At 40.9% G+C, this 25,711-nt stretch overlaps 3 protein-coding genes across 5 annotated transcripts; 1 reads left to right on the plus strand and 2 right to left on the minus strand.

The window, feature by feature from the left end:
- Positions 1 to 97: 97 nt before the first annotated feature.
- Positions 98 to 10,112, minus strand: TDG (thymine DNA glycosylase). 3 transcript variants are annotated; one of them, XM_064702563.1, is made up of 10 exons: positions 10,036 to 10,112; positions 7,435 to 7,583; positions 6,419 to 6,648; positions 5,881 to 5,950; positions 5,166 to 5,301; positions 5,005 to 5,087; positions 4,833 to 4,927; positions 3,180 to 3,351; positions 2,776 to 2,904; positions 98 to 2,280 (listed from the first exon to the last, which is right to left on the minus strand). In XM_064702563.1, exons 2-10 carry the CDS (start codon positions 7,526 to 7,528, stop codon positions 2,141 to 2,143), a joined length of 1,149 nt encoding a protein of 382 aa, XP_064558633.1. In that variant the 5' UTR covers positions 7,529 to 7,583; positions 10,036 to 10,112; the 3' UTR covers positions 98 to 2,140. The 3 variants fall into 3 exon arrangements, with proteins under 3 accessions (XP_064558633.1, XP_064558632.1, XP_064558631.1); XM_064702562.1 differs by having other exon boundaries at positions 98 to 2,277; positions 9,807 to 10,047; XM_064702561.1 differs by having other exon boundaries at positions 9,807 to 10,047.
- Positions 10,079 to 12,160, plus strand: LOC135442607 (ubiquinol-cytochrome-c reductase complex assembly factor 6). Its single transcript, XM_064702573.1, has 2 exons — positions 10,079 to 10,274; positions 11,897 to 12,160. Exons 1-2 carry the CDS (start codon positions 10,119 to 10,121, stop codon positions 11,990 to 11,992), a joined length of 252 nt encoding a protein of 83 aa, XP_064558643.1. The 5' UTR covers positions 10,079 to 10,118; the 3' UTR covers positions 11,993 to 12,160.
- A 3,263-nt stretch (positions 12,161 to 15,423) lies between these two features.
- Positions 15,424 to 25,362, minus strand: HSP90B1 (heat shock protein 90 beta family member 1). The gene is made up of 18 exons (XM_064702574.1): positions 25,203 to 25,362; positions 24,654 to 24,753; positions 23,931 to 24,072; positions 23,722 to 23,838; positions 23,018 to 23,349; positions 21,964 to 22,075; positions 21,153 to 21,272; positions 20,454 to 20,570; positions 19,606 to 19,743; positions 19,441 to 19,518; positions 19,291 to 19,356; positions 18,769 to 19,038; positions 18,320 to 18,565; positions 17,901 to 18,037; positions 17,437 to 17,515; positions 17,185 to 17,340; positions 16,546 to 16,644; positions 15,424 to 15,687 (listed from the first exon to the last, which is right to left on the minus strand). The coding sequence occupies exons 1-18, from the start codon at positions 25,249 to 25,251 to the stop codon at positions 15,658 to 15,660; spliced, it is 2,388 nt and encodes a 795-aa protein (XP_064558644.1). The 5' UTR covers positions 25,252 to 25,362; the 3' UTR covers positions 15,424 to 15,657.
- Positions 25,363 to 25,711: the final 349 nt, after the last annotated feature.

Here is a 25,711-nt window from a genome sequence, read left to right on the forward strand (position 1 = left end):
AAAACCTGGGCAGATATTACTGTGTTCTGTTGTGGGGTGACTGTTTTGTGCATCTCTGTGTATAACACATCCTATCAAGATGCAAAATACATTCCAATACACTGAAGTACAATTCCCAATTTTATTGTGAAACACTGATAGATTTAAGACAAATTAAGAACTTCTGTATCACTGTAACAAAAAGAGCACCAGTTTTGAGGAAGGACACAGAACTGCAGTATTTAGTGGAATGGTCATTGTACACTTAACTGTATTTTATATCCAGATAACCAAGTGGGTGATTCCATTAAGGAAGAGACCTTTCCCTTCCAATCAAACAGGATAGCCTTTCAGGAGTTACATCCTACTGTATTACATACGCAGCAGTGCTAATTTCATGCTTCTAATTTTATTGAAAATAAAACTAAATTTAAACAAATCCCTGATGCAAGATACTTCAAGCACCTGCAGGAAAACATCCATGTAAACAGTAATACATGTTTCAGTACACGTTAAATAACAGACAAGTCCTATAACTTTCTGACAATATGTGGAATAGCTTTTTGCTGCAGCTAATAAACACAATCAGAATTATAATGCACACTCACTCGATTGAAGATTTTCAGAATTAACCCACATAATTTGGGAAGAAACTGTAAACACGCCTGCCTCACAACAAGCTGACAGTATGTGATCTCTGTAAGAGGTGTTACAGCAGGATTAGAACCTACATTAACCAGTTACACACAACTGTCACTAGCTGTGAAGAGAGGATAAATCACACTGGTACAGGAATCTCTGACCAGCACGGAGTGTGGAGATACTGTTTGTGTCTGTTTTCAAGTATGTGAAGCACCAAATGTCATAAGATTATCAAAACTTTAGTGTTTTGATCAGCTTAGTGCTTTTACTTCATCTTTTCCTCACATGATAAAAGAGGGAAAGAAGATGAGAGTTAGGCACCAGGATGAATTTTTTTTTCCTCAGTCACTAATATTGGCCAAAAATGTGTATAATTTAGGCAAGTTCCTCAGAAGAGAGTTATAGTTTTTACAGACAACTTATTCATGGAACAGCTGTCCCTGTATTCAACTTAGTGTTTTTAACTTTTAAGTGGAATAAAGGGAAGACCCTCTAAGGTAGGACAGATTGAAGAGAGCTTAATGTTAAAAACTGCTAAACTGCAAATCTATTTCACCCAGTGCTAATTGTACATGATGTAAATAATATAGCTGTGCTTGACTTTTAAAGACAAAGCAGTCTTTCAGTTCTCTGTCTCATTCAAAGGGGTTGTCTCCTGCTAAATGTCAGGCAAAAGGACTAACTTTATGGAAATGATGGGGTTTAAATACCACAGAATTCAAGAACTACCACTGCTCTTTGTTTTTGCTTTTTTTATAAAAGCAATTCTAGTTCCTTACATTGGAATTTAAGGGGGAAAGAGATGGAGTGGTAGAGAAACTTTATCCTAAGAGATCTCAGCTAGAATATTTAGGCCCTGTCCTGTGTGACACAAGTTTTCCTCTCCAGTGTTGTGACTTGAGATGATGTCTTCACTCCCTTCATCCTCAATTATGGTACACTCACTGAACAGACAGAGCTCTCTCATCCCACCCAGAAGACGGCACCCATAGCTGCAGAACACAACTTTCTATGCTTTTTAAGACGGTAAAAGGCAGGCTTAAAAAGCGCTATTTCCTTAACTGTGCATGATTAAAAACACTGTTTTACACAAGGTAAGGGTACATTTTCCATTTTCTCCTCTGGATATAAAAGTACTAAGAGATATCCAAATATTGAGGCATCAGTAAAAAGTATACTGCTGCTGTTCCTACCACGTTGCCATTTATGGAATAAAATTAACACCCCAAAGAAATCTTCACAAACGAGAAAGCAATTTGTCAAAACTGGAAGAAATGGTATACGTTAAATATAAAACTCATATACAAAAAAGGGCTAACTTTTTTTAAAAAGTTTGGACAGTTCCTTAAAATTATCTAGTTCATGGATTTCAGCCTACCACACACTTACTTTGGACTACAATAAAATAACTAGGGGAAATAAAATACTATTCAGATGCTTCAGTTGGAGAACTGAGGTACCAATCTTGATCACTGCATTAAAACTGCAGCATGTGTGCATAGCCGAGAAGAAACAGCTCCTACATGCTGCTTCCTTCCTTTTCTTGTGTCATGCCAGCATTGAACTCTGGAATCTGGTCTGCAAAGGACTGTGTCATCCACTGTCCATTAGGAACCTCACCGAAGGACGAGCCTTTGCAGTACTGTGGATTGCTTCCTGCTGAACAAACAAAAATCACACAATTTTTAAAGGCAGTTTGTCACAGACATCTTTTGTGAAAAATCCTTTCTTTAGGATTTTTCCCCCTTCTGGGAAGCTGAGGCCCCAGAAGGGGAATGTAAACAATGGTTATCTGCTGCTGTGGAATGCAACAGGTGCACCTGTGATTGGCCCATGTTGGATGTGTACAATTAAGGGCCAATCAAAGGCCGAGCTCTCTCTGGGACAGAATCAGAGAGAGCTCCTTTGTTTATTCTTGTCCTTTTCTATTCTTAGGATAGCAAGCTTCTGAACTTTTCTCTCTATTCCTTTTAGTATAGTTTTAATGTAACATATATCATAAATCAATAAATCCAGCTTTCTGATCATGAAGTCAACAATCTCATCTATCTCTTCACCCCTGAAAGACCCTTGCAAGCCCTGTAACAGCAGTTGACACCACAGGCTCTTTGTTCCCCAGCAATGGCTGCAGACTGAATGCCCCAAGCACTTTACCAGTCCCATCTGAAGACAAGCTGCACTGGTCAGTGTCATACAGCGCACGGTCACAGTAAGCTCCTCCATATGCTGCTTCATAGCCTGGGTCATACTTTTCTTCTTTGACAGCCATCTTTTTAGCATCCTCTGGACAAACAGAACAGCTCAAGCATTAATATTTAGAATAAAAATTATCAAAGAGGACTTTTATCAGAAAAGCCACAAATTGTACAAGATTCTACCTGCTCTCCTTAAAAATGTAGGCTGTACTACAGAGAACAGAATCTATAATTCTATACCACACAGTTTAGTGAATCACATCGCCCCATTAAAAAATTCTTTATTTCTTTCTGCTTGGGAAACTGCTAGTATTGTACACTACATTACGTTTTAATGAAGTGTTAACAAAATAAAAACAATACCTTGTGCAAGTTGCAAGTCAAATGTGTACTGCACCTCCTGGACCTCCATGTTGGGTGCGATGCCTTTCAGTTGATCCCTTAAGTCTTTCAGCTTAATGTAATAATGTACTTTATCTTGTGCCCGAGGAAACTGAGCACATCTTGCACTGGAAGATGGCATAACGTAGCAGAGCTTGAAACAAAGACCAAGAAAAAAAGCATTACTGATCCCTGAGCTATGAGTTACTACTTAGTGCATTCAGAACAACTTAACTCTTCTAACTATTTGTACAAACTTCAACTAATGCCACAGGTGGTTGTGGAAGGGGCTAAAATGAGTTTTCATTTTTCTTGGCTAGCCATCTGTCTTGCCCTGAAGACAAGGCTGATTACCAGCTGCTAAGTGAGCACAATTTTCACCAGTTATTTATGTGCTGCAGGAGAAGCAACAACATGTGTGTTACAAGAGAGCAGAGCACACTCCAGAACTCCCTGAACAAGCAGAGGTCTGAGCCAGGGCATAGAGGAGTACATGATAGCAAGCAAAGACCCCAAAGCAGTGAGGGAAGCAGCACAGGTTAATTAGCCTGGCCTATTGGTGAAGTGCATCTGCATGATGTAAACCAGGGTGTGAAACTGTTGTTAGTGCGGTTGGAGCCAGCTTCAGTGTTTCTACCTCTGCCTACAGCCCTAACTAAAGATATCAAGTTAGTTCAAGAAAAACAAACTGTATTCAATACTTCTATTATCATGCAGTCTTTATGAACAAGTACCAGTAAAGGGGATTATTTTTCTTACAAATACATCTACTGTAGAAGTCCTTAAGGGCTACCTAAGGAGAAAATATTTTATCCAACGATTCTTCAGGCTCTAATGGCAACACTTCCACCTTTAGAGAAAGGCAGCTGAAACTTGCAGCACTAGTAATTGAGGATAGAAATAAGAAGAAAAACAATCCAAACTTTTGAACTGACAAGATAATGAAGCTTTAGAATAAGCTACCTTGGCAAGCAGTGTAATCGCCTTTGCTCAAACTTATTTATAAGAACACATTAAACAATCCAATTATTAATGATACATAGCTGGTCTCTTGAGATATTTTCCAGCATTAGAGTTCTATGACTAATGCACTCTTCATCAAATTGCTTGTTTTATCTTAAGCATCCAATTTAACTTCAAACTGCAGGAAGTTAAGGAGACCCAGTCTGACAGAAAAGCTTGGGCATGCCCAGATCCAGCAATGTTGAAGGGTCACGTGCAGTAACATAAGGATGGACTTGCTGTTCTTTCTCGCGCACTGTGGTACTGCATGGTTACGGTCAGTATCAAAATCCAGTAATACAAATACCCAGGGAATTGGACACGGGATCAGATAAAAATTATCATAAAAGCAGGTACGTGTTACTTGTATTTTATGCAGTCCTCAGAGAATGCACCAACCTATGAACCATAACAAGCCATTTCTCAAAAGAAGTCTGCAAGGCTGAAGAAGCTGCATTAAAGATGGGTCCAAAAACTGCACTACTCCCCTTTCTCTAAGTAAAAACCTTTCACACCTCTTGTGCTCTGATCAAACTGGTGTAATCCTAAGTGTGTGCAAAGCCTGAGATTTCATTAATTTTAAAATAATCAATATGGAGTGTCCTAGTTTTGTTTCTCAGTCTCAATACTTACAGTTTCTGTATCTGGCACTTTGTGTGGCTGCAGTCCAAATTCCAAGTTCTTTACTTTAATTCCAAAAACTTCTTTACTAAAAATTTCATAAATACCTAAATGAAAATATAGGGTAAGTGAAAAAAAAAGCTAACAGCAGAAAAAGATTCATTTAAAAGTATAAGTTCCTCACATTTTCCATTAAAAGCTGCTATACGAGGTTTATACTTTTGTAGCTTCTGCATCAGAATTCGCCCTCCTTCCCGAAACTCTTTGCTACAAGACAAAATACTCAAAATTATAATCACAACTATTAATTCAATAACAAGCCTGTATTTCCTTTTATTGTCTTACCTGGAGAGGTCTTTGCTTCCAGGTGTTGTCCTTTCAACCATGTTTGTAAATCCAATCCCATATTTATGTGGCAAGGTGTGGTCATCCATGTGGTTCAGCTGTTCATTACTCAGACCAGACATGAACAGACACTTCCCTGTGAAGTAGGAAGACAGATATGCATTTACCTTTTTCCAAGGAAAAGAAAACAGAGCCAAAAAATTCCACTTGACTACTGCACTACTGGAATGCTAAAGGAAGAATCTATTTTAACAAAGTATCAGTTAATTTGGGAAGACTACTGACCTATCCAGAAAGTTTTAAAGTAGCCAATATTACTTTACCTCTTCCACAGGCCCCAGTGAACAGGAATTCCTTATCATGCTCAGGCAAACCAGTCTTTTATTCTAGAAGCTCAGTACAGAGCTTTAGATTTTGTGATTCATTTAAGCAGCGATCAATATGGATTTGAGGGGAAAGAGTGTGGCAAATACTATGTGTCAGCTTTCTTCGACAATTTGCCATTGCTTCTTCTTTCACTGGGCCTCTCTGACAGAACTCACTGTCTTGAACTCATATTTAGAATACAAAAATCCCTCTCTGAAGAAAAAATACCCAAAAACCAACAAACCAAAACCCAGGAGAAAAACAAAAAACAAACTAGTTTAGTTAAAATGCCACAAGTTCTAATAAAGTTCTGCAAATGCTAAAAGAAGAAAGAAAAACAAAAACGTACAAAAATGATTTCCAGGTCCTGGGTAATGATGTCCTTTGTAAGCTGCCATCAGGCCAGGGTTTATGCCAATCTACAAAGACAGCAGTCCATTTTAACAATGACAACATGGCTTGCTAGTCAAGAATTTAATCAAGTTACAGTAAGGATGCTTATTCAATTCTCACAAAGTTACTGTTAATAAACAAAAATGTATTAATGGCACCTTCCATAATTTTTTAAAAAACCTGACAATTTTGCAGCAGTGCCTCATTCAAATGTGCAAGGTCAAAAGAGCAGCTCAGAGGGTGCAGAGCTTCCAGGAAATAAAGCACTGAGTTATGGGCTCTCATGAATCTGTACTAAACATGAGCCTTAGATTCCTCAGAAATTAGAACTAAGTACATAAAATGTAAAGCAGCTCTACACACAGGAAAGTTTATGTACTTTATCTTGCAAGATCTTGCCATATAAGCAATATAGATGAGTAAGCAGAAAGAATGTAAATCATAACAAGTAAATACAAGACTTTTCTACCTAATCTTGAAATTGAATTACTCACTATCACAATATCCAGATCAAAGGTCAAAATATCAGGCAAAGTCTTGGTCAGAAGTTCAGCTTCAGATACACCATTAAAACGGTCCACTTTTCTTTTGACTTTAAAAGTATCTGTGATCTTTTCTTGTTTGCCTTTGGACTTGGCTGGTTTTTCTTTTTTAGCAGCAGGCTTTTTGGGTTGCTTTGGCTCAGTTGGTTTGGCTTTTCTTTTCCTTCCCCCTTTTTTAACTTCTGAAACACACAACAAATACTCTTTTTGTACATTTCCCATGTTGCAGTGTGGATACTCAAATAGACTCAGCTAAATGTATGGACACAAGGAGAAGGCAAAGAGGTAAATTTACCTTCAAAATTCATTAATTTAAGCAACACACCTGAAGCTTTCTCATCTTCTGGCACTTAAAAGTTTAGAGATTCAGGCAGCACAGGCACTGGCCACGACATGACCACCCAGAGATTGCTCTCTCTCTCTATGTTCATTAATAATGTTGAGCTGTAGAACGGTGTCACTTTCCAACAGTTAGTCTTTGTTTAAATAAGCCACACTATACAAAACAATTCTTAGTAACCAATTCCCTACCTGTGATTACTACACAAACTAAGCAACCATTCAAACAAAAATATTTCAAATAAATTATACTGTACTTCTCTTGCAGAAAGTTTAAAAAAATAGGTATTTTGAAGCCAGAATCTTAAAAAAACCTTCTCTAACACAATACTAAAACCCACTACTTCAGCAAAGATAATGCATTTACCTATTGAAAAAAAAATCTACTTTTCTTGGAACAAGATAATTATGTGAGACTGAACAATGTGCATATATTCACATCCATTTACTTCCTCTCTTTTAATTATCTGTTAGAACATGTTTCTTAAAGAATACAATTAATCAGTACTTCTGCAGTGACCATCAAGGAAAGGAAATCCAATAGGTCCAAGGAAGCAATTTAAGAGCAATATTTTTTTCCCAATCACTCACTCTCACTTCAGCTCACTCGCATAGCCCAGTCAAGCTACCTTTTGGAGGCTCCTGAGCAATGTTTGTCTCTGGAATGCTGTCTAGAGCTGGCTGCTCAGTCATCATTTCCATGCTGGGCACTGCAGTCATCATCTGATGGAATGGAAACGAGTAAAATGCTTGAGCTTGCTGAAGATATGCGTAGTATCTTAGAGAGGAAGAAAGAAAGAAATAATTTGTCAACAATTTAGAAACTTACCGATGTACCAAACAGAATGTAAAGGTCAAACTTTATCAAGGCTGGCATGTACTGCACTTACATTCTCTGATGACTCTGTTAACCCACAACATCAAAGCAGTCTGGCTGCTTAGCTGGTATCAGTTAACCCCAACATTAACAGCACAATTCTCCTGTAATTGCTATGATGTGGAATTAACACAGCATTTGTAAGGGCAGAATAGAGCTTTTATCTTTTCTTTTTTTTTTGTCAAATCATGGTAGCACATATTTCCAAAGCAAACTGTCTATCAAACAGACCAACAATTTATAACACATGTTGAGCTAAAGGTCTCTGGGCTTCCAGAAGTTCCCTAAATTTTAGATCTTTTTTATGTGGCATCAGTTGCTTGATCTGATAAGATACAGAATGGATGAATCATTCAGGGTTGTAAAGCATTAAGAATACACACAGGATTTGCCACTATGCAGATTATTAAACAGCTTTAACAAGTTGTGTGGCAGATGTTGTCCTGCTATCACACACTGGATCCCAACACAAGTATTGCACTTATTCCATATGGCAGCGTTCACACATACAGAGATCCTATGCATAAAGACATTTTTCCATAGACAGCTCTCTCTCCACACATTTATTAGTCATATACAACCCTCACACCCATTTCTACTTTATTCTGTCACCCCCTTCTATCTACACAGCCACCTTCTTGTCCATAGCTTCTACTGCCTCACAAATACATAGCAAGGACTTGGTGAACAGTAGATTTTCAGGAAATAATTTTATCATCTCAGAGCTATAATTAAAAACACCAAATAAATTTTAGATATAGAGATATTTGTCCAAGAAGGCCAATGGCATCCTGTGTTAGCAATAGTGCGGCCAGCGGGACCAGGGCAGGGATTGTCCCCCGGGACTTGGCACTGCTGAGGTCACATCTTGAGCCCTATGTTCAGTTTTGGGCCTTTCACTACAGGAAGGTGCTGGAGCATGTCCAGAGAAAGGCAACAGATCTGGGGAAAGGTCTGGAGCAGCTGAGGGAGCTGGGGGTGTTTACCCTGAAGAAAGGGAAATTCAGGGGTGACCTTATCATTTTACACAACCACCTGAAAAGAGGTTGAAGCTGGGTTGGTCTCAAGCAACAAGTGACAAGACAAGGGGAAATTATCTCATATTGTGCCAGGGGAGGTTTAGATTGGATATTAGGACAAATTTCTTCATGGAAAGGCTTGTCAACTATTGGAACAGGCTGCCCAGGGAACTGCCCAGAGTCACCACACTGGAGGTATTTAAAATATGATGCAGATGTGTAAATTTATGGACAGGGTTTAGTGGTGGGCTTGGCAGTGCTGTGTTAATGGCTGGATTCGACAATTTTAGAGGTCTTATCCAACCTAAATAATTCTGATTTTAAATTTCTCAAAAGAAGGGACCAGTCCCTACTACACACTGGATTTTTAAGAAACCCACAGTCCTGTGATCAAGACACTAATTTTAACCCAGGTATCTATCCTGAAACAAGGAGAATATGAACATTCATCTGTCAGATTCCAGGGAAGTTGTCTAACGAAGCTATAGGAGATTTTTTGAGTACAGGGAATACTTTAAACCTTCTGCTAGAAGAGTTCCATTTTATTTAAAATACGCGTACAGTTAACGAACCAAAAAAAGCTGATTTTCAGATTTGTATATACTTTAGGCCAGATTTCTTGCGTGGGTTCAGAAATATTTTTTTGTATTGATGTATACATATTACAGAACATTTAATTAAGTACTTTTAGTATCACCATGAAAAGGTAGTGATTTGTTTCTTTCCCCTCCCTTCAGTTCATTATTTTTTCCTCTCCTCTCCCCGCCCCTCCCCTTCCGTTCACGCTAAAAACAAAGGAAAAAAAAGAAAAAGGTAAAAGAAAAATATATGCTCACTGCAACAAAACCAGGTATTAAGTAATTTTCAAATCCCCTTCGGGGCAGAGACACGATAGCGCCCACGCTCCCTAGGGCCGCCGCGCTCCCCCAGCCGCGGGCCCGGGAGCCTCAGAGCCCCGGGAGCGCCTTTCCTCCCTCTTTGTACCCAGGGAGGAAGGCAGCCGCCACAGGGCGGCCCCGGCTTCCCGTGGGATGCGGGGAAGGAGAAGGACAATGGGTGATCCCCACCGCGAGGCCCGAGGGCGGCTGCGACGGCCCGCCGGTACCTGCCCAGCTCCGGGCCCTCCATGCCGGGCGCGCCCGCCGGGCCCGTCGCTGTCGCCACGGTCGTCACCGCCGGCTGCCCCTACGATCCCACTGACCCGCCGGGCGCCCCGCTCACGTGACCATGCCGGCCAATGGGGGCGCAGGGCGGGGCCGCGGCCGCCCCTGGCGGGGGTCGTGAGGGGGCGGCCGGCGGCCGAGCCGAGGTGCGGGTGATGTGTCGCGACTCACCCCGCCGGACGCGATACTCCCCGGTAAGGGCGGGCCTTCGCACCCTCTTCCCTGTTCCGTTCCCCCTCCTGACGGCAGCGGGGATGACGCACGTCCGGCGCGCTCTGTGCACAGGGCCCGCCCCCGCAGCCATGCCCGCCGGCGCGCCGTGGCCCACCTACCTGCGGGCGCTGGCGGCCGGCATGCTGGCCATGTTCGCGGGGGCAGAGGTCGTGCACAGGTACTACAGGCCTGACCTTGTAAGTGCTGAGAGGCTCCCAGTCGCTGGTAGGGTGTGTGCGGGATGGAGGGTGTGCTGGAGAGGCTGTGCCTCGGGGAGCTCTCTGGCCTGGCGGTGGGCAGAGATCAGCCTCTACAGAGGCATTGGCCAGGCCGCCAGGATTTCATTGTGGCCGGTTCTGGGCTCCTCAGTACGAGAAGGACAAGGAGCTGCTGGAGCGGGTCCAGTGAAGGGTCACGAAGATGATGCAAGGTCTGCGGCGTCTCTTGGGAGAGACGATTGAGAGGGGATCTCATTAATGCTTATAAATACCTCAGAGGTGGGTGCCAGGAGAGTGGTGCCAGACTGTTTTCAGTGGTGACCAGCGACAGGATGAGGAGCAAGGGCCATAAACTAAACCATAAGGAGTTCCACCTTAATATGAGGAAGAACTTCTTTCCATTGAGGATGGTAGAGCACTGGAACAGCCTGTCCATGGAGGTCATGGAGGCGCCCTCCCTAGATACATTCCAACCCACCTGAACACATTCGTGTGTGATCTGCTCTAGGTGACCCTTCTTGAAAGGGGGCTAGGACTGGATGATCTCCAGAGGATGATCTTCCAACTCTTAACAATGCTGTGACTGTGACACTGTGGACATAATACCACATGTCGAGAAGGGGTCTCTGCTGTGGGAAGCTGGGTTTTGAAAAGTGTGTGCAAAAGTGGCAAGAAGGGGCTGTACTAGATTTAAAATAGACTTTACTTCCTCCAGTAATAGAAATGAAGGTGACCAAAAGTTAACATTAGAAATTATGACAGATGAGGATGTAAAAATGGCAGTAACAGAATTAAACTCTAAATGAGATCATCCTCTAGGAATAGTAATAGTTTAGTTTAGCCTCCTGGAGGTCTGACTTGAAAGCTTTCCTCATCCTCCTGCTCACATATTCTTCTTGGGTTTTTTAATTCTCTGGGCTACTTTCAAATGGGAAACAAGTTTAAAAAATTACCATGCTTGAGCTGTCAGCTCAAAATTGAAGCAATGATGCTTCAGTCATTGATAAATACATCAGAATCTCTGTGTTTTAGTAGTCTCTACTGTAGCCTTCATTACTGGCAAATCAACATATTTATTCAGAATGATCAAATTATCTATATCTCTTAAGTAGCATGAATTTTGAAGAGGTGCAGTTCTTGAAATGTCATGTTATCTGGTACTTTTTTAAAATTTTAACTCTAGTTTCAGTGCCTTATTTCTAAATCAGGGCAGTAGAAGCAGTGAAACATTTTCTTCTATCACCAAGAGTATGTGAGGAAACTTCAGCTGTGCTAGAATTCTGATGTATTTATCAACTGTCTTTAGCAAACTCACTTTAATGGCAAAAATAAGCTTTGCTCCTTTAAAACAAACTGTCTGTTCTTCCTTTTATCTTGTTTTTTTTTTCCAAATTGTATTTTGCTACTATAAAATAAGTCAAGTTTCAAAAAGGTAATAATTCCTCAGGTGTTTTGCATGTAGGAATTATATTCTGCTCAGAAAAGAGGGTGGTAAAATCACAGTTTAGCTGTCATGCTCTTGCAGAGTAAGCTCATTTACTGTTTTGGGAGTTTAGTTTTTCCTCTGCCACAACACTGATGTCTTTCTCTGTTTTTAATAGAGCATACCTGAAATACCTCCTAAGCCTGGAGAACTGAGAACTGAACTGTTGGGTCTAAAAGAAAGATCAAGCGAAGTTCAGACGCCGCAACACTGACCAGAGTTTATTTTTGTTGTGAAAACTAGAACTGATAAAATATTTATCCAACTGTTTAAGTTCCAGAAATACATATGTGAAATACTGTGCTCCTGTCATGCATGTGTCTTTGCTTTCCTTTGAGCAGAGTTGCAGGCAGCAATAAAAACAAACATACAGTGAATGGTGTCCCATCAGTTGTGTGCCAAAATGCTTGTCAGTTCATAAATCTGGATTACATTTTAAGTATACTTCAGAATAAGACATCAAACCATGACACAGATGTATCACTGACAGGAAATCTGCTTTGGTCCACTGTAAGGCTGGAATCTTACCATTTGGTCATTCAGTTAAAATGGGGCAGATTACACTGAGATCAGATTTGTTTTTGCTCCATTTGGGCATCTTCATCTGTCTATGGTTGCTTTTGATAGCTGTAAATATGCAAAACTCTGAAATAGAAAGTGCAGGTTTATCAATGACTGAAGCAGCATTGCTTTCAGTTTGGAAATAGAATCACCACAATACTCTTGCACCAGGAACTTTACGATTCAGTCACCATCCTGTGAAGGTGGCTCAACAACCCAGTTTTGAATGGTACATAGAGCTTGGGAAGTTTGGGATTGTTTTACTTGAGAAAGGTGCCAGGACAAAGCACAGACTTCATCCTCAGTTGTCCCTTAAGTTTAACATGTAAAAACACAGTCTGACACATTACCTGGTAAGGAAACAAAAAAGCTCCCTAATTCCTACTGCCAAAGTACTTGGAAGTCTTGTAAAAGCAGAGGGATCCAGAAATTATCACAGAAAGTGCTACATTTACATCAGTTCTTGCTATGAAGCTATTATTTTATTTGTGCCTATGGCAGCTGGAGTGGTTTTCCTAGGAAAAAAGGTTTATAGTTCTTATGCATGTGTATGTGTCTGCTCTCACCAAGTTTTACAGCTATTGGTGGGATGAGCTCCCCTCCTGCTCTTGTATGCCCATGTGTGCACTTTTTAAATAACTAAATCACATCCTCTCAGGCATCTTTATTAATGACAGCAGGCAGTGAGAGAGAGGCTCTGGTAAAACACAGACGTTAAGCCCAAACAAAATCTATCAATGAAAAAATCTTAATAGATCGACTTCCAGTGAAAAGACTTTTTCCTTCACTGCACCTAAACAAAGCTGAGATTGTTAGCCTTCTAGTTCAGCAGAAGATAAAGTTTATTGGAGAGAAAATGAGACAGTTCAGTATTTTGTTTCTGTTCTAACTGGGGCATGAACAGCAGTTTTTTGATGACCCTTTTAACAAGCCAGCATTCACCAGCCCTCGCACTTTGTCAGATTATCACCTCTTATGTTGTTGATTTCTGACATGCAAGATGCATTTTTCTCTATTTTCTAAAGGTTTTTCAGATCTTAAGGCTGCAGAGGGAAGCTTCTACTAATTAGGCTAGGATTTCTAAGTGTGTCCTGCTGCTACTAGAAACTGAGCAACAGGAAGCTCTGCCTTTTCTAGCACTGAGGGAAATGTCCTCATTAGTGCCCATCTCAGAATTGCAAAGCTGACAATGCACCAAGTTTCAACAGCAGAGGTGACAGCCCCAGAATCAGCATAACTACAGCACTGAAAGAAACAGTGCTGAGTGACACTTCCACTACTGCCATCATTTTGCTTCAGAGCTGACAAAAAAAAAAAAAAAAAAAGGCAACTTAGAAGTGATTGTGCTTATTAATAGAAAACACTTGTCACAGCAGCTTGTAGAGAAAGCCGCTGGACCACAGCTATGTTGCACATGATATTCTCAGCTGGAGTATATGAAGAAGCAGAAAGCATAACTCTCAAGTATGCTCTTTATTATTTCTGAAATTTAATCAGTTTTGTCACCCTCAAACCAACCAAAGCAATGAGAATTTCAGCTATACAAGAGAACTAGGTTTGCTTAAATCTCCAAGTAACTTACAGATTAAAAATACTGGAGGCATTCCCCTTTAGTTTGTTAGGCAAACTAAACTTCCGAATCATACAGGAGGTGGGAGCAACCTTTGTTAACTCAGATGTCAAATGGAGAGATGTAGGTAGCAATGATACATTTCTGAGTGTATCACTGAAAATAAGTGATACTTTAGGAGGTTGATTGCTACAGAGCACAAAGTTTCACTCCTAAAGTAAGGGGATAGGCCCTTTCTGCCCTTTAGTAACAGTGCTAAAGGCTGCTTCTAAAACTGACAGTGCCAGCTGCTGAAACTCGTGTTAGACCACTCAGGCCGGGCCAGTAACAAAAAGGCTTTTCTCTAGGATACCACTGCAGTGAGAAGAAACCAGAGCCCCCCACCCCCCCCAGACTCCCTTCAGACCCCCCCCCCCCAACTAAGCTCCCTTTCCTTGACATCTCAGACTTCAACTCTAAAATCCTGACACAACAATCACACTCATACATGGCATATTTTGGGCAATACAGAAGCCTAGTAAATGGAAAGCAAGTGCTTCAGGTCAGTGTTTAGTGCCCTCACCCAGTAAGAAAGCTTTTCTTGCCTCAGGCTGCAGAAACTTGTAACTTCTAAGAACTTCTGTTAACAAAAAAGAAAAGATTGGTTCTTAAGTAGAATCACTGTGCAGAAGCACCACTCCTAATCCTTCTTCCACAGAAGGAGAAAAAAAAACCCCAAATCCTCACTGTAAACACTTTCTACCAAGTCTGTGAAGATGTTTTCAAGTAGAGGCACTACTGAAAAAATATAGTGCTACATCCAACCACTACATAAAGCTAACATAATGACTGGAAGCTCAACACGTCTAAAACTAACCAGATTTAGCTTCAGTAACATTAACTACAATGCTTTGCCATAAGAGACCAAGAGTGAAAACATTTAGGAGTAACAGCATTAAGAGTATGTGAAAAGAACTTCCACCTTTAAAAAAGCTTGTAGAAAACAGAACTGCTGTAGCTACATAAGTCAAAGGCAGGGTTTCTAAGTGCCATGCAGGATGGTACCAGCTCATAGGTAGTAAGACAGTTCTGGTGGTAGTTGTCCACATAGTAAGTGAAAGGAAATGTTTTTTCCTCCCCTCATCTGTAAAGCTCCTGCTGCCTATCCTATGGAGTCAAGTCAGAATCCAGCACAAGCTGTCAGCTTCATTTCCAATGCTATTTTTAAACATCCAATCTCCTCTTTCTCAGGCTTGCAGGAGATACCTAACTCAAAGTCTTATTTCAATTAGCAAGTTCAGTACAGCTCTCAGTTCCCAGGTGTATTTGTATTTAAGCAGCACAGCAGGTTTGGAAATATAAATCCCAGCCACAGGCAGATGCGACAAGTAGGTGTGGCTGTGCTAGCATAGGAAGGCCCAAGTATTGCCAACAAACAGCCTGTTTGCACAGAGGACCTGAACACCCAGGACCATACCTTCATTTCTTTCTGCCAGCCCACAAAATCAGCTTGCTATGTATAAACTTAGAGTTGGTGGTGTTTGGGAACATTTTATTTTGTACATGACAAGATTTGACACCATGTCAGTTAAATAATACAAATTTACATTCATGAGGAATGTTTTTAGAAAAGTGAACTTAAAAAAAAAGATCTCCTTTACCCTTAAAACCCCATACCACCCATCAACATTTTACAGTGGAAAAAAACAAAACAATCTAATTCATATTCCCTCCTAACCCCCCAATGCAGGACAGTAGTTGAGTGTAGTTTACAGTTCATCTTTCACATCTGTGGATTCCTGTGAAGACAAAAAAGAGAATTAGAATACTACTTTTGGAAAGTGGATAAAGGTTACAAGAACTGCCCCAGAAGAACAGAATTTTTTATTATTGTCACTGCACATTAGATTATCCTGCTATGCAAACATAACAGCAGTGGCATCAAAATTAAGTAGGTATAGTACAATAAATACTGTTTCTCAAATTTATTCTTACCTATTACCATTTAACAGTAGGAAATTACATTGCTGTAATCTATATATTTGCACTAGTCACAGGGTATCATTTTGCAGGTCTCTTCAAAAAGCAACCCAAGAAAGCAGGCCCAGTTGGGACCTCATAGCAACTTTACAAGTTAGTACTATCAAGAAGCTATGGTATTAGAAGAGTTCAGCATATCATCAAGACATAATTAAAACTGCAGCCATGAGCTAAGTGAAGGCTGACTTCACATGACAGGTGAACTGTTCAGAAGCAATGGTATTGTCTGGAATGTTGTTCCAAGCCTGTATTATAAGCATTTAAAATTACACAATTACAAACAACTGTTCATGTTTCTGCCCACAAGCTGTGGAAATGCCATGGATAATTATCTTTACTAGAGGATTTGCTACCTTTTTCTTGCCACAGGGCACCATTACCATCTCTAAAGCTTAACTCAGCTCCAGCTTTGAACATACCTCAGTGTCATCTTTTCAAAATACTAGTTTAATAATAAATTTGTTCTGCAGTTTTCTTCCCCCTCCAAGAAAAGCCTGGAACACCTGACACTAAAATCTAGTGTCATGAAAGGCAAAGTGAACTTTATTCCCAGGTAGCATCCACAGATTAAGGTGCACATAAATATTGGCAAGAAAGCATCAAACCTGAGACCCTACCTTCTGTGTATCACTGTCCTCAGCATCAGCATCCAGTTCCTCTTCATCCTGCTCTGCCTCCTCAGCTGCATCTTCAGGCTCTTCAGGTTCCTCATCCACCTGCACACAAAGGTCACAAGCAATTTGCTTTACTTGCTTAGGTTGTTTAATTAGTTGTGCACTAGCTAAATACAGGCTATGTAAGTATTCACTATTATTTCCTAACATTTGCCACCAGCTACCTGAAAGAAAAAGTAAAATCTGTTCAGCACTGCTCCACTCCAGCAAAACAGCCAGCAGAAGTTCTTGCACAGCATTAGGAGAACCTGTATTACTTGTACCCACTTAGAAATTTCTCCTCATTATAGAGATGGGAGCCAAAGGCCTGTGTGCCTAGTTTACTCCTGTAGAGCCAGCACTTGACTAAGGACAGGAATATGCTTAAGAAGCATAATGAAATAGCAGAATCTCAAGCAGCTACAAAGAGCAAGGAAGGAGAACATGAGCTTTAAGTACAGATTCATGGCTGGACTTTTGGTGGCCCACTTAACTGCAGGAAGCTGGATACATTTCATTTTATGCAAGTGAATGAAGCAGCTGCACTTTTTAAGATGGAGCAACAGTAGGTCAATTATCAGTCCAAGTGGAAGACAAACTAACCTTTGCATCCAGGTCAATGTTTAAACTCAAACGAAGCATCCTTTCTATTCTGTCCCCATATTCCTTAGTGTCCGGCAACATATATCCTGATCTCAGAGTTGCAGTTTCAAACAATACCACTGCAAGATCTGAAAGAGTTTTGTCATCTTCATTTTCCTAACATGGAAGAACACCAGAAAAATCAAGAGAGACCTGTTAAAGCAGGTTGTATGCAGCCAAGTCAGCCAATGTTTCACTACTGTATTTATTTACCTTGACCCTCCTCAGCATGTCCTTGATCAGTGGATGCCTGGGGTTAATTTCAAATGTCTTCTTTTGGCTGGCATAATAACTGAGAAGAGAAATTACAGCACTAAGTGCTAAGTTTCAAAATGCAGGACCCAATGAGATGTTTAAATCTACATACACTGGTTACAGTCACAGTAACAAGTGAAATCCCCCCCTCCTTTAATACTGGTGCAACTATAAAAAGCATTCCAGTTACTAAGTTCATCTTCTTTTGCCAACAAATGGCAGATACCACATGCCACCAATGAGTCTTGCTCACCAGGCAGTTTTACATACTGGGCTTGAAAATAACAATTTAAGGCTATAATGGAGACTAACTTGGTTGTAAAATGACCTTAAAAACACCAGGATCGTTTGAACTGGGCAGGAGCTTGTTACTAGGCACACCAAGCCATTTCTTGTCTGCTACTACAGTACTGGAAGCTTACTTTGTAGATATATCCTTCCCAGTCTGGTAAGCTTGAGCCTTCATGATTCTCTCCATGTTACCAGACCATCCATACTGACTAGCCACAAGAGCACATGGAGATTGGGTTAAACGTTGAGATAACACAGCTTTCTCAATCTGTAAAGAAAAAACCCCAAAACACCCTAATGTTAGTTCTCAGAGCTAATAGCTTATACTTAATAAAGTAAATAACTTGCACTTCCCTGTCAAAAGAATCTCTGAAAAATGTCTAAGGTGACATTCTAACTCTTTATCTTCCTGAACAATGATGTTATCCATAAAGATTCACCCATGAAGACAGAGAAGCTACTGTCAAGTTTGTGCTCAAATAATCTGCAAGGTATGTTGTAGCAAGTATGACAAATAAAAATAATCACTACATATAACACAATATTTTACCTTGTCTTTGAGAGCTTTGTCTTTCATCCAGTTTAAGAGGGGCTCAAATTCCTTTTCCAAGGCTTCTCGACTCTCTTTAGACTTTTCACTTTCTTCAAACTTAACTCCTTCTTTTGCTACATTCTGAAACCTCTTGCCATCGAACTCTGGCAAAGCCTGAATACAGTATTCATCTACAGGTTCAGTCAGATAGATCACTTCATAGCCCTTTTTCAGCAAACGCTCAACAAATGGTGAGGACTCAGCCTAGGATGAAACATTTAAGACATGAGTTTAATTGCATTTGTAATAGCAGCTACGAAAACCTGTACAACTATCTGGCAAATACTGCAGTACTAACAAATATAGAGTCTCCACATTTACAGTAAATAGACAATTCATAACATCTATGGTACTAAGATGACAAGCTATAATATACTGTACTCCTTCCCTCTTTCACTCTTACACACCTCCTTTCTGCTGGCACCAGCCATGAAATAGATTTTGTCTTGCTTCTCTTTCATTCTTTCCACATACTGATCAAGGCTTGTGAGGTTACTTTCATGATGAGACGACTGGAAGCGCAGAAGTTTAGCGAGCCGGGTACGATTGGAGTGATCCTCAATAACACCAAGCTTCACATTAGTGCCAAACTCTTTCCAGAATGTGTCGTTGTATTTTTCCTCTGCAATTTTCTTGATCATATCAAGAGTTTTGCGAACAAGTTTCTTTCTGATCACCTAAAAAAAAAAGCAGTAATACTGAGTTACAAAAATAAGTGTCTTGAATAGCCCTCAATGCAACCTTACTTCAATACAAATTCCACTTTGTATCCCTGATCTTAAATAGACAGGTAATCTGTAAACAGCAATAACTGAATTTCCTTCACATTAATTTCAGAGCCATGCAACAAAATTCATCAAGCTATTAAGTCTCCTAAACTTTGCTGCTGTTGTGCTTACAATGAAGGAATTTAAAACCAATTAGCTTACCTTTAACAATTTATGCTGCTGAAGAGTTTCACGGGATACATTCAAAGGAAGATCATCAGAATCCACCTAATTAAGAAACAAAATTTTCAGTATATCTGACAGTATCTGAGGCTAAAAAAAAAAAATAAAAGTAATATTTATAATACTTACAACACCCTTAACAAAGTTAAGATACTTGGGCATCATGTCATGAAAGTCATCAGTGATGAACACTCTTCGAACATACAGCTAAATTACAAGAGCAGAGAGCACCCAAGTTACTTTAGGGGTTTTTGCTTTTCCACAAAACCATACCCACACACTTTTCTGTCCTACCTTAATGAAATCACTTTTTTTGGATCCATATTCATCAAACAGTCCACGTGGAGCAGAATTAGGAACAAACAAGATGGATTTGAAAGTGACTTCCCCTTCAGCAGTGAAGTGGATGTATGCCATCGGGTCATCATGTTCCTGTGAAGAGAAAACACTTTCAATTAACATGGGGAAAATAACAGTGAATTAATAAGTTTCCAATAATAAGAAAGAGTTTGGCAAATAAGTGCAATTATTTTACAACTAATCCAAGTAGCTATGTTTGGAAGAGTATCATGGAGACAGAAGTTTAAGTTACAAGAGCTGAGTTACTCATGTAAAAATAGCTTTCCTAAGTAACCCTCCTGGAGACCTCTCCCAAGTTTTGCTGGATTTTAATAAGCTAGTCACGAAAAAGTTACCAACAGGACAATAACCAATAGTGTTATCATCATACCACAGTTAAGATACTCTCAAGTTGCACGTTACACTGTATGATACAAAGACAACACTTCTAAGAAACTGTCTCCTTCTTTCTTCCACCACATGCAACAAACAGCACAACTCTCAGACTAAATACAAATTTCCCTGTAACATTTAAACACATCAGTAAGCTCCCCATGAGCTGCAACATAATACACAAACCTAGACTAATCAACACTCAGATGGCAGTATCTTCTCTCTGGAAAAAAGATTAATTCCTGACTGAGATGTTATACCTTCCAAGCTCTCTGCAGTTCCATCTACTGATGACAACTAATTAATTCTTCTGAAATAACCCATTCTATAAGCACTTAGTTTTATTTACATAGCAAGAGATACTATATCAAGCCTCTTGCTTTGGAATTATCTTGAAGCCCAGAGCTTACCTTGGAAAAGGTTTTGTAAAAAGCTTTGTATTCATCTTCTTCAACTTCTTTGGATGGTCTCTGCCAGATTGGTTTTATGTCATTCATGAGCTCCCAATCCCAGACAGTCTTTTCAACCTAGGTAAATAAACACAATAGTATTAAAAAGACTCATTCTTTACTTCAGGTTAGGCCAATTAAATGTACTCCACTGAAGCAAAACATAAAATAGCATGTAAAAATCCCAAACATGCTCTCAAAAGTATGCAATGACCTGGACATTCTCATTTTAAGCATACACACTAGTGCAACACATGGGAACAAAACTTTAGTCTACAATGTAGTGTGTTCCATGTTCATTTAACACATTCACTAAGCACCAGCACTTCTGTTCTAATGTTACTGTGGAAAAATCTTCCCAGCAGAGTATGTTTAAATTTAAACTTATCAACAGCATCAGGTTACAGAATTCCACTACCATTTCCAGCAATTCATGCAAGTACTTATAATTAGCTGTGACCACAGCTTCACAAGGCTACTGCCAATCATCTGCCTGACTTCTACCTAGTCTGTTTCATTTAAAACCTTCTCTCCTACCATCTCACTTTAAAAGGATTTGCTCCTTGAAAGCACACACTACTGAAATGCACCTCTGCAAGACTACCTAGGAAAATTACTATCTGACATGAGCTACAAGACACCAAGGCTAACAAAGCTCACCTTCTTAGTTTTTGGTTTCTTTTCTTCCTCCTCTTCTTCAACTGCTGCTTCATCATCTGTTTCTTCTTCTTCTTTCTCCTTTGCTTCCTCCTCTTCAATGGGTTCTTCAACAGTCTCTGTCTAAAGAGACAACCACAGTTGGAGATTTGAAGACCTTGACTTCCTACCAGGTATGTTGTTGTATTCTGTCAAACAGTTTAATCTTATCCAGCACTAGCCTGATTTCTGCTACTTGTCTGTAGCAAACTTTTCTACAGCTAATATTTTTCAGTTACTTTTTCATTAATACATACTTCCCTTCAACACACTGGGAGATCACCACACTCTAAGTTTCTCAATGCTTTACACATAATGCTTATCAGAGACTTGGTGGATTTTAAGTTGGTGCTACACTAAGAAAACATCACAACAAGCTTAAAATCTAAGACACTGCCCTGTTTCTTATAGAAGGGTATCTAGCTATGGCTCTGCTTGAAAACTTAACAGAGTTTCCATCTACCAAAGTCAGTGGAACAAAGATCCTTATTATTAATTAGCAGTGTTTTTTCTTTGGTAAAATTGTTTGAATCAGAATAAAACCAAGTTCCTATCAAGTTTGTGATTTTAGCAACAGACCAGCATTTGAAAAAAAAACTAACAAACAAAAGAAAACTCCCTAGTAAAATAGTAGCCAAAAGAGTCAGGAACAGAAGAGTTTTCGAAACTGCACAAGAAGCAGCTCTATGGCAGGCCCTCAGCCTTCATGAAAGATCTGGCCATGAAGATCTTAACCAAACCTTACACTGAACAACGCTCAGTTAAATACACTTACCTTGCTGCTCCACACATATATGGGGAAGTTTATGAACTGGGAGTATTTCTTCACTAGATTTTTAACTGTGTCCAGCTCAAGGTAATCAGATGCTTCCTCCTTCAAGACAAGGCTTAAGAAAAAAAAACCAAACCAAACCCTTTAAGTGCTGGACAAGTATTTGACAGTTTTATAGCAGAATATACATTTCTTATGCCTCTGAGACTGACCAACTGAGCCAGAGCATGGTGCTAATAACCAAGAGTGAGGGTTGATCAACATACGGGATCATTCATTTAAGAGCTGGACTTGATGATCACTGTGGGTCCCAGCTCAGAACAATCTGTGATTTTTGCTGCAGCCATAGCAATTCAGATTTATGCAAGTGAGCTTTTTTATTAGTTCAGCTCCAAATAGCTCTTAAAAAACGCAATTCTTACTCAACCAGCAATTGCTTTCACTGACTGAGGCAGAACACAACATTCAAAAGTTTAAATGAAAACATCAAATCATATTGATACTTATCAGGATCTTGATGCACCCCCATGGGCTGTACTTCAAAACTAGAGCATCAAGATCAACTTTTTTACACTGAGTGCCTCCTCCAGAAGGACATCCTCTAAATCCAGGCCAAATAAATTTACCTACTCATGAAAGCAAAGAGAATAGGACTAGCAAACTACCTCCAGTTTGAACTTTGCATCAGACCAGCCTCACTGATATATAAACAGCAGCCAGATTCCAAGCAAAGCTCTACAGCCCCTGTATAGGTTTTGCCAGGCCAGAATTATGCTGAGTGACTGAATGAGCCTGAAGGGAGCTGAACTGTCTGGAATTACTTGCTGACAGTTGTAAAGACATTCACATCTTTGTTAGCTCATCTAACAGAACATAAACTACATTACTACATTTATTTTTGGATGCAGTTTGTATTTTGCATATTTCTATTAAACTGGATAAAGCGTATTACAAGAAGTCAATCAGTCACAAAGCTAAAGTCACTCACTTATTCCAGTAAGCAAAGTGTACCCACACAATCTTTTTTATTTTAAGACTAAAGAAACTTAATACTTACGTTATGGTTGTGCCACGTCCTAAGGTGTTCCCTCTTGGGTCATTGATCACAGAGAATTCATTTGAATCTGACTCCCAAATATGCTGAGTATCATTGTTGTGTTTTGATGTGACAATAACTCTGTCTGCTACTAAGAAAGCAGAATAAAAGCCAACACCAAACTGGCCAATTAACTCAGATGTTGACTGGCTATCATCCTGCATTTCAGTCATCTTGTTTAAGAATTCACTCGTACCAGACTTTGCAATGGTACCCAGGTTTTTAACTAACTCCTCCTTTGTCATGCCAATACCCGTGTCTGTAACATGAAGCATGTTCTTCTCTTTATCACACTGAAAAAAATAAAGACAAAAATGCAGTTTGACTTCACTGTGATTTTTAGTACATGCCAAAGAAACTTGGTACATAGTAGGTATTCAAATATGACTAGCTACAATAAAGTGAATCTGCAGTAACTATAGAAATGAGGAAGACTCTCCTTCAAAGCAGTCCAATACTTCAGCTGCTCTTTATAAAACCAGAAACATATCTTTACCACTAGAAGAGGAGTAGTCTTTGGTAGAGTTAATTGCAAGGGTCCTCATGTGGTCCTAGTTTGTATTTGCATCAGTATTAAGCTAAAAAAAGAAATTTAATGATGGAGTGTATTTTTACATTCTTCCACCACTTCCTGAAAAGGTATGTTTGTATCTAATCCTTCTTACCTTGATTTTGACGGTAAGTTCCTCATTGCCAGCAAGAGCATTTTCATCAGTTAACGATATCAACCGTATCTTATCTAAAGCATCTGATGCATTTGAAATAAGTTCCCGCAGGAAAATCTGAAATAGGAACCAGTAGTCAGGAATGGCAGGAGAGAAACAGACACACACCTCCCGAAATTCTAACATGATATGAAGATGAAGGCACTAACCTCTTTATTTTTATATAAAGAATTGATAATTAGCTTCATCATTCTGTTCACTTCTGCTTGAAATGCAAACTTCTCAGATTTTTCTCTGATTTCTTTGATCTGGGATGCATTTAGGCCATCTAGCTGGATAGCTTCTTCCTCTCTGTTAAGACAGTGAAAAACCTATCAAGGAGTCCCGTCCACAAACAGCAAGACTAATTTAATCACGAAGCAGCAGCAATAACACTTAACTACTGATGCAGTACAAAATTACATGATCACATGAGTCAAGTGCAAGAGCAGCAATCCTCAACTACATTACCATAATCCAAAAACTTGACTGAAAATTCATGCTTGCAAGTAACACTTTTTTAATAAAATATTCAGGGAATAATACTGGTAGTCTTAAAGCTACTGCAATCCTCAGCATGTGGTACACCTCACAGGGGTGAGGCATTTCATGGGCACAGAGCTATTTCATCCACAGGCACTAAAATGACATGATTTATGATGTGCACGAGAAAACCCAAATTAACAGTTATCGATGCTCTATAAAAACAAGTTGAAGTTTTCTGAATCCAAGTTCTCAAGCTCATTTTTATTTAGAAGGAAACAGTCTTGACAGGAACGCTTTATTTCCCCCAGCTGACTAGGGCTCTCTTTCGAACAGCGTTCACCCCTTACTTGACGCATTACTGGTGCTCAAACTGACCCATTCAAAATCAGAGCGCCCCGGGTACCAACCTCTGAACAACTTCATCATCCGTTCGAGACCCTTCTCTGCTTTTGCCCAAGTCATCTTCCACAGTCCCATCCACATCCACCTCATCGGCTCTGACCGACACTGGGAAAACAAGGAAACCAGCGCTCTGAGCCCAATCCCCACACTACGCACTGCCCAGCTTCTTCGCTTACCCCTCCCCACGCCTTCAGGCTCAGCGCTGCCCCTCGAATCCCCCTCCCTAGGAGAGTTCAGCCCAACCGGAGACACGGGAGATGGGCAGGGGAGGCCCCCTCCTACCCTCGTCCGTGATAGCGCAAGAGTGGCGCAGCCCCCTCCCCCCGCCGCCCCATCTCCGGAGAGGGCCAGGCCCGGGCAGGGCATGAGAGGACTCGAGCATCGCTTCCCTCCCCGTGGGGCAGACTGAGGGGTCCCGCCGGAGACCCCACCGCCCCTCAGCGGCCTCCGTCCCCTTCACCCCAGCAAACAGCGGGGGGGGGGGGGGTTGGGCCTGTTGGCCGGGACCAGGACACCCCTCCGCCAGAACCTTCTAGAAACCCGCAGGCGCTCACCGGCCAGGAGCAGCACACACGCCAGAGCGAGCCCCCAGACCGACTTCATGGCGGCCGCAGTGACAAGAGAAGAGCTCCCGACGCCGCCGCCCCGGAATCCGTCCCGCGCAGCCACCAATTCTACTGGAGCACCCGCAGCTCTCCCCCTCCGCCTTATCAACCCCCGGGTGGGGGGGACCGCGCCACTCGGCCCAATAGCAGCGCACCACGCCAAACACGCAGCCAATGGAGAGCTTTGAAAGGCGGGGCTTTCGACTGGCGCCGCCAATCGTAACTTTCCATGTGCGGTTTCCTGCTGTCGGAGCGTGGCCGGCGCCCATTGGCGGGCGGAGCAGCGCTCGGCCAATGGCGTGCGTGGGGGGGCGTGGCCAGCGTGGCCCCGCGCGGCGCTGCAATGAACGATGCGCGCTGTTTAACGGCGGCACAAAGCGCGAAACACTGCCTCCAACCGCTTCCGGGGACGCCCGGGATGGTCATCCGGTCGCGGCGGCTCTCACGAGTGCCGAGAA

The sequence above is a fragment of the Zonotrichia leucophrys genome, chromosome 1A, assembly GCF_028769735.1.
Source record: "Zonotrichia leucophrys gambelii isolate GWCS_2022_RI chromosome 1A, RI_Zleu_2.0, whole genome shotgun sequence".
Taxonomy (NCBI): Eukaryota; Metazoa; Chordata; class Aves; order Passeriformes; family Passerellidae; genus Zonotrichia; species Zonotrichia leucophrys.

Bases quoted from the DNA above. Each gene is read 5' to 3' on its own strand.
- LOC135442607 (XM_064702573.1), top strand. From the start codon at position 10,119: ATGACGCACGTCCGGCGCGCTCTGTGCACAGGGCCCGCCCCCGCAGCC. The intron at 10,275-11,896 runs GTAAGTGCTGAG...TGTTTTTAATAG, and splicing joins GGTACTACAGGCCTGACCTT to AGCATACCTGAAATACCTCC.
- TDG (XM_064702561.1), bottom strand. From the start codon at position 9,829: ATGGAGGGCCCGGAGCTGGGCAG. The intron at 6,649-7,434 runs GTAGCTTGACTG...TGTGTGTTTCAG, and splicing joins TGCTCAGGAGCCTCCAAAAG to AAGTTAAAAAAGGGGGAAGG. The intron at 2,281-2,775 runs GTAAAGTGCTTG...TTGTTTGTTCAG, and splicing joins CTTGTCTTCAGATGGGACTG to CAGGAAGCAATCCACAGTAC.
- HSP90B1 (XM_064702574.1), bottom strand. From the start codon at position 25,251: ATGAAGTCGGTCTGGGGGCTCGCTCTGGCGTGTGTGCTGCTCCTGGCC. The intron at 23,839-23,930 runs GTTAGTGCCTTC...TTCCTATTTCAG, and splicing joins CTTTATATAAAAATAAAGAG to ATTTTCCTGCGGGAACTTAT. The intron at 19,039-19,290 runs GTAAGCTAATTG...TTTTTTTTTTAG, and splicing joins AGCAGCATAAATTGTTAAAG to GTGATCAGAAAGAAACTTGT.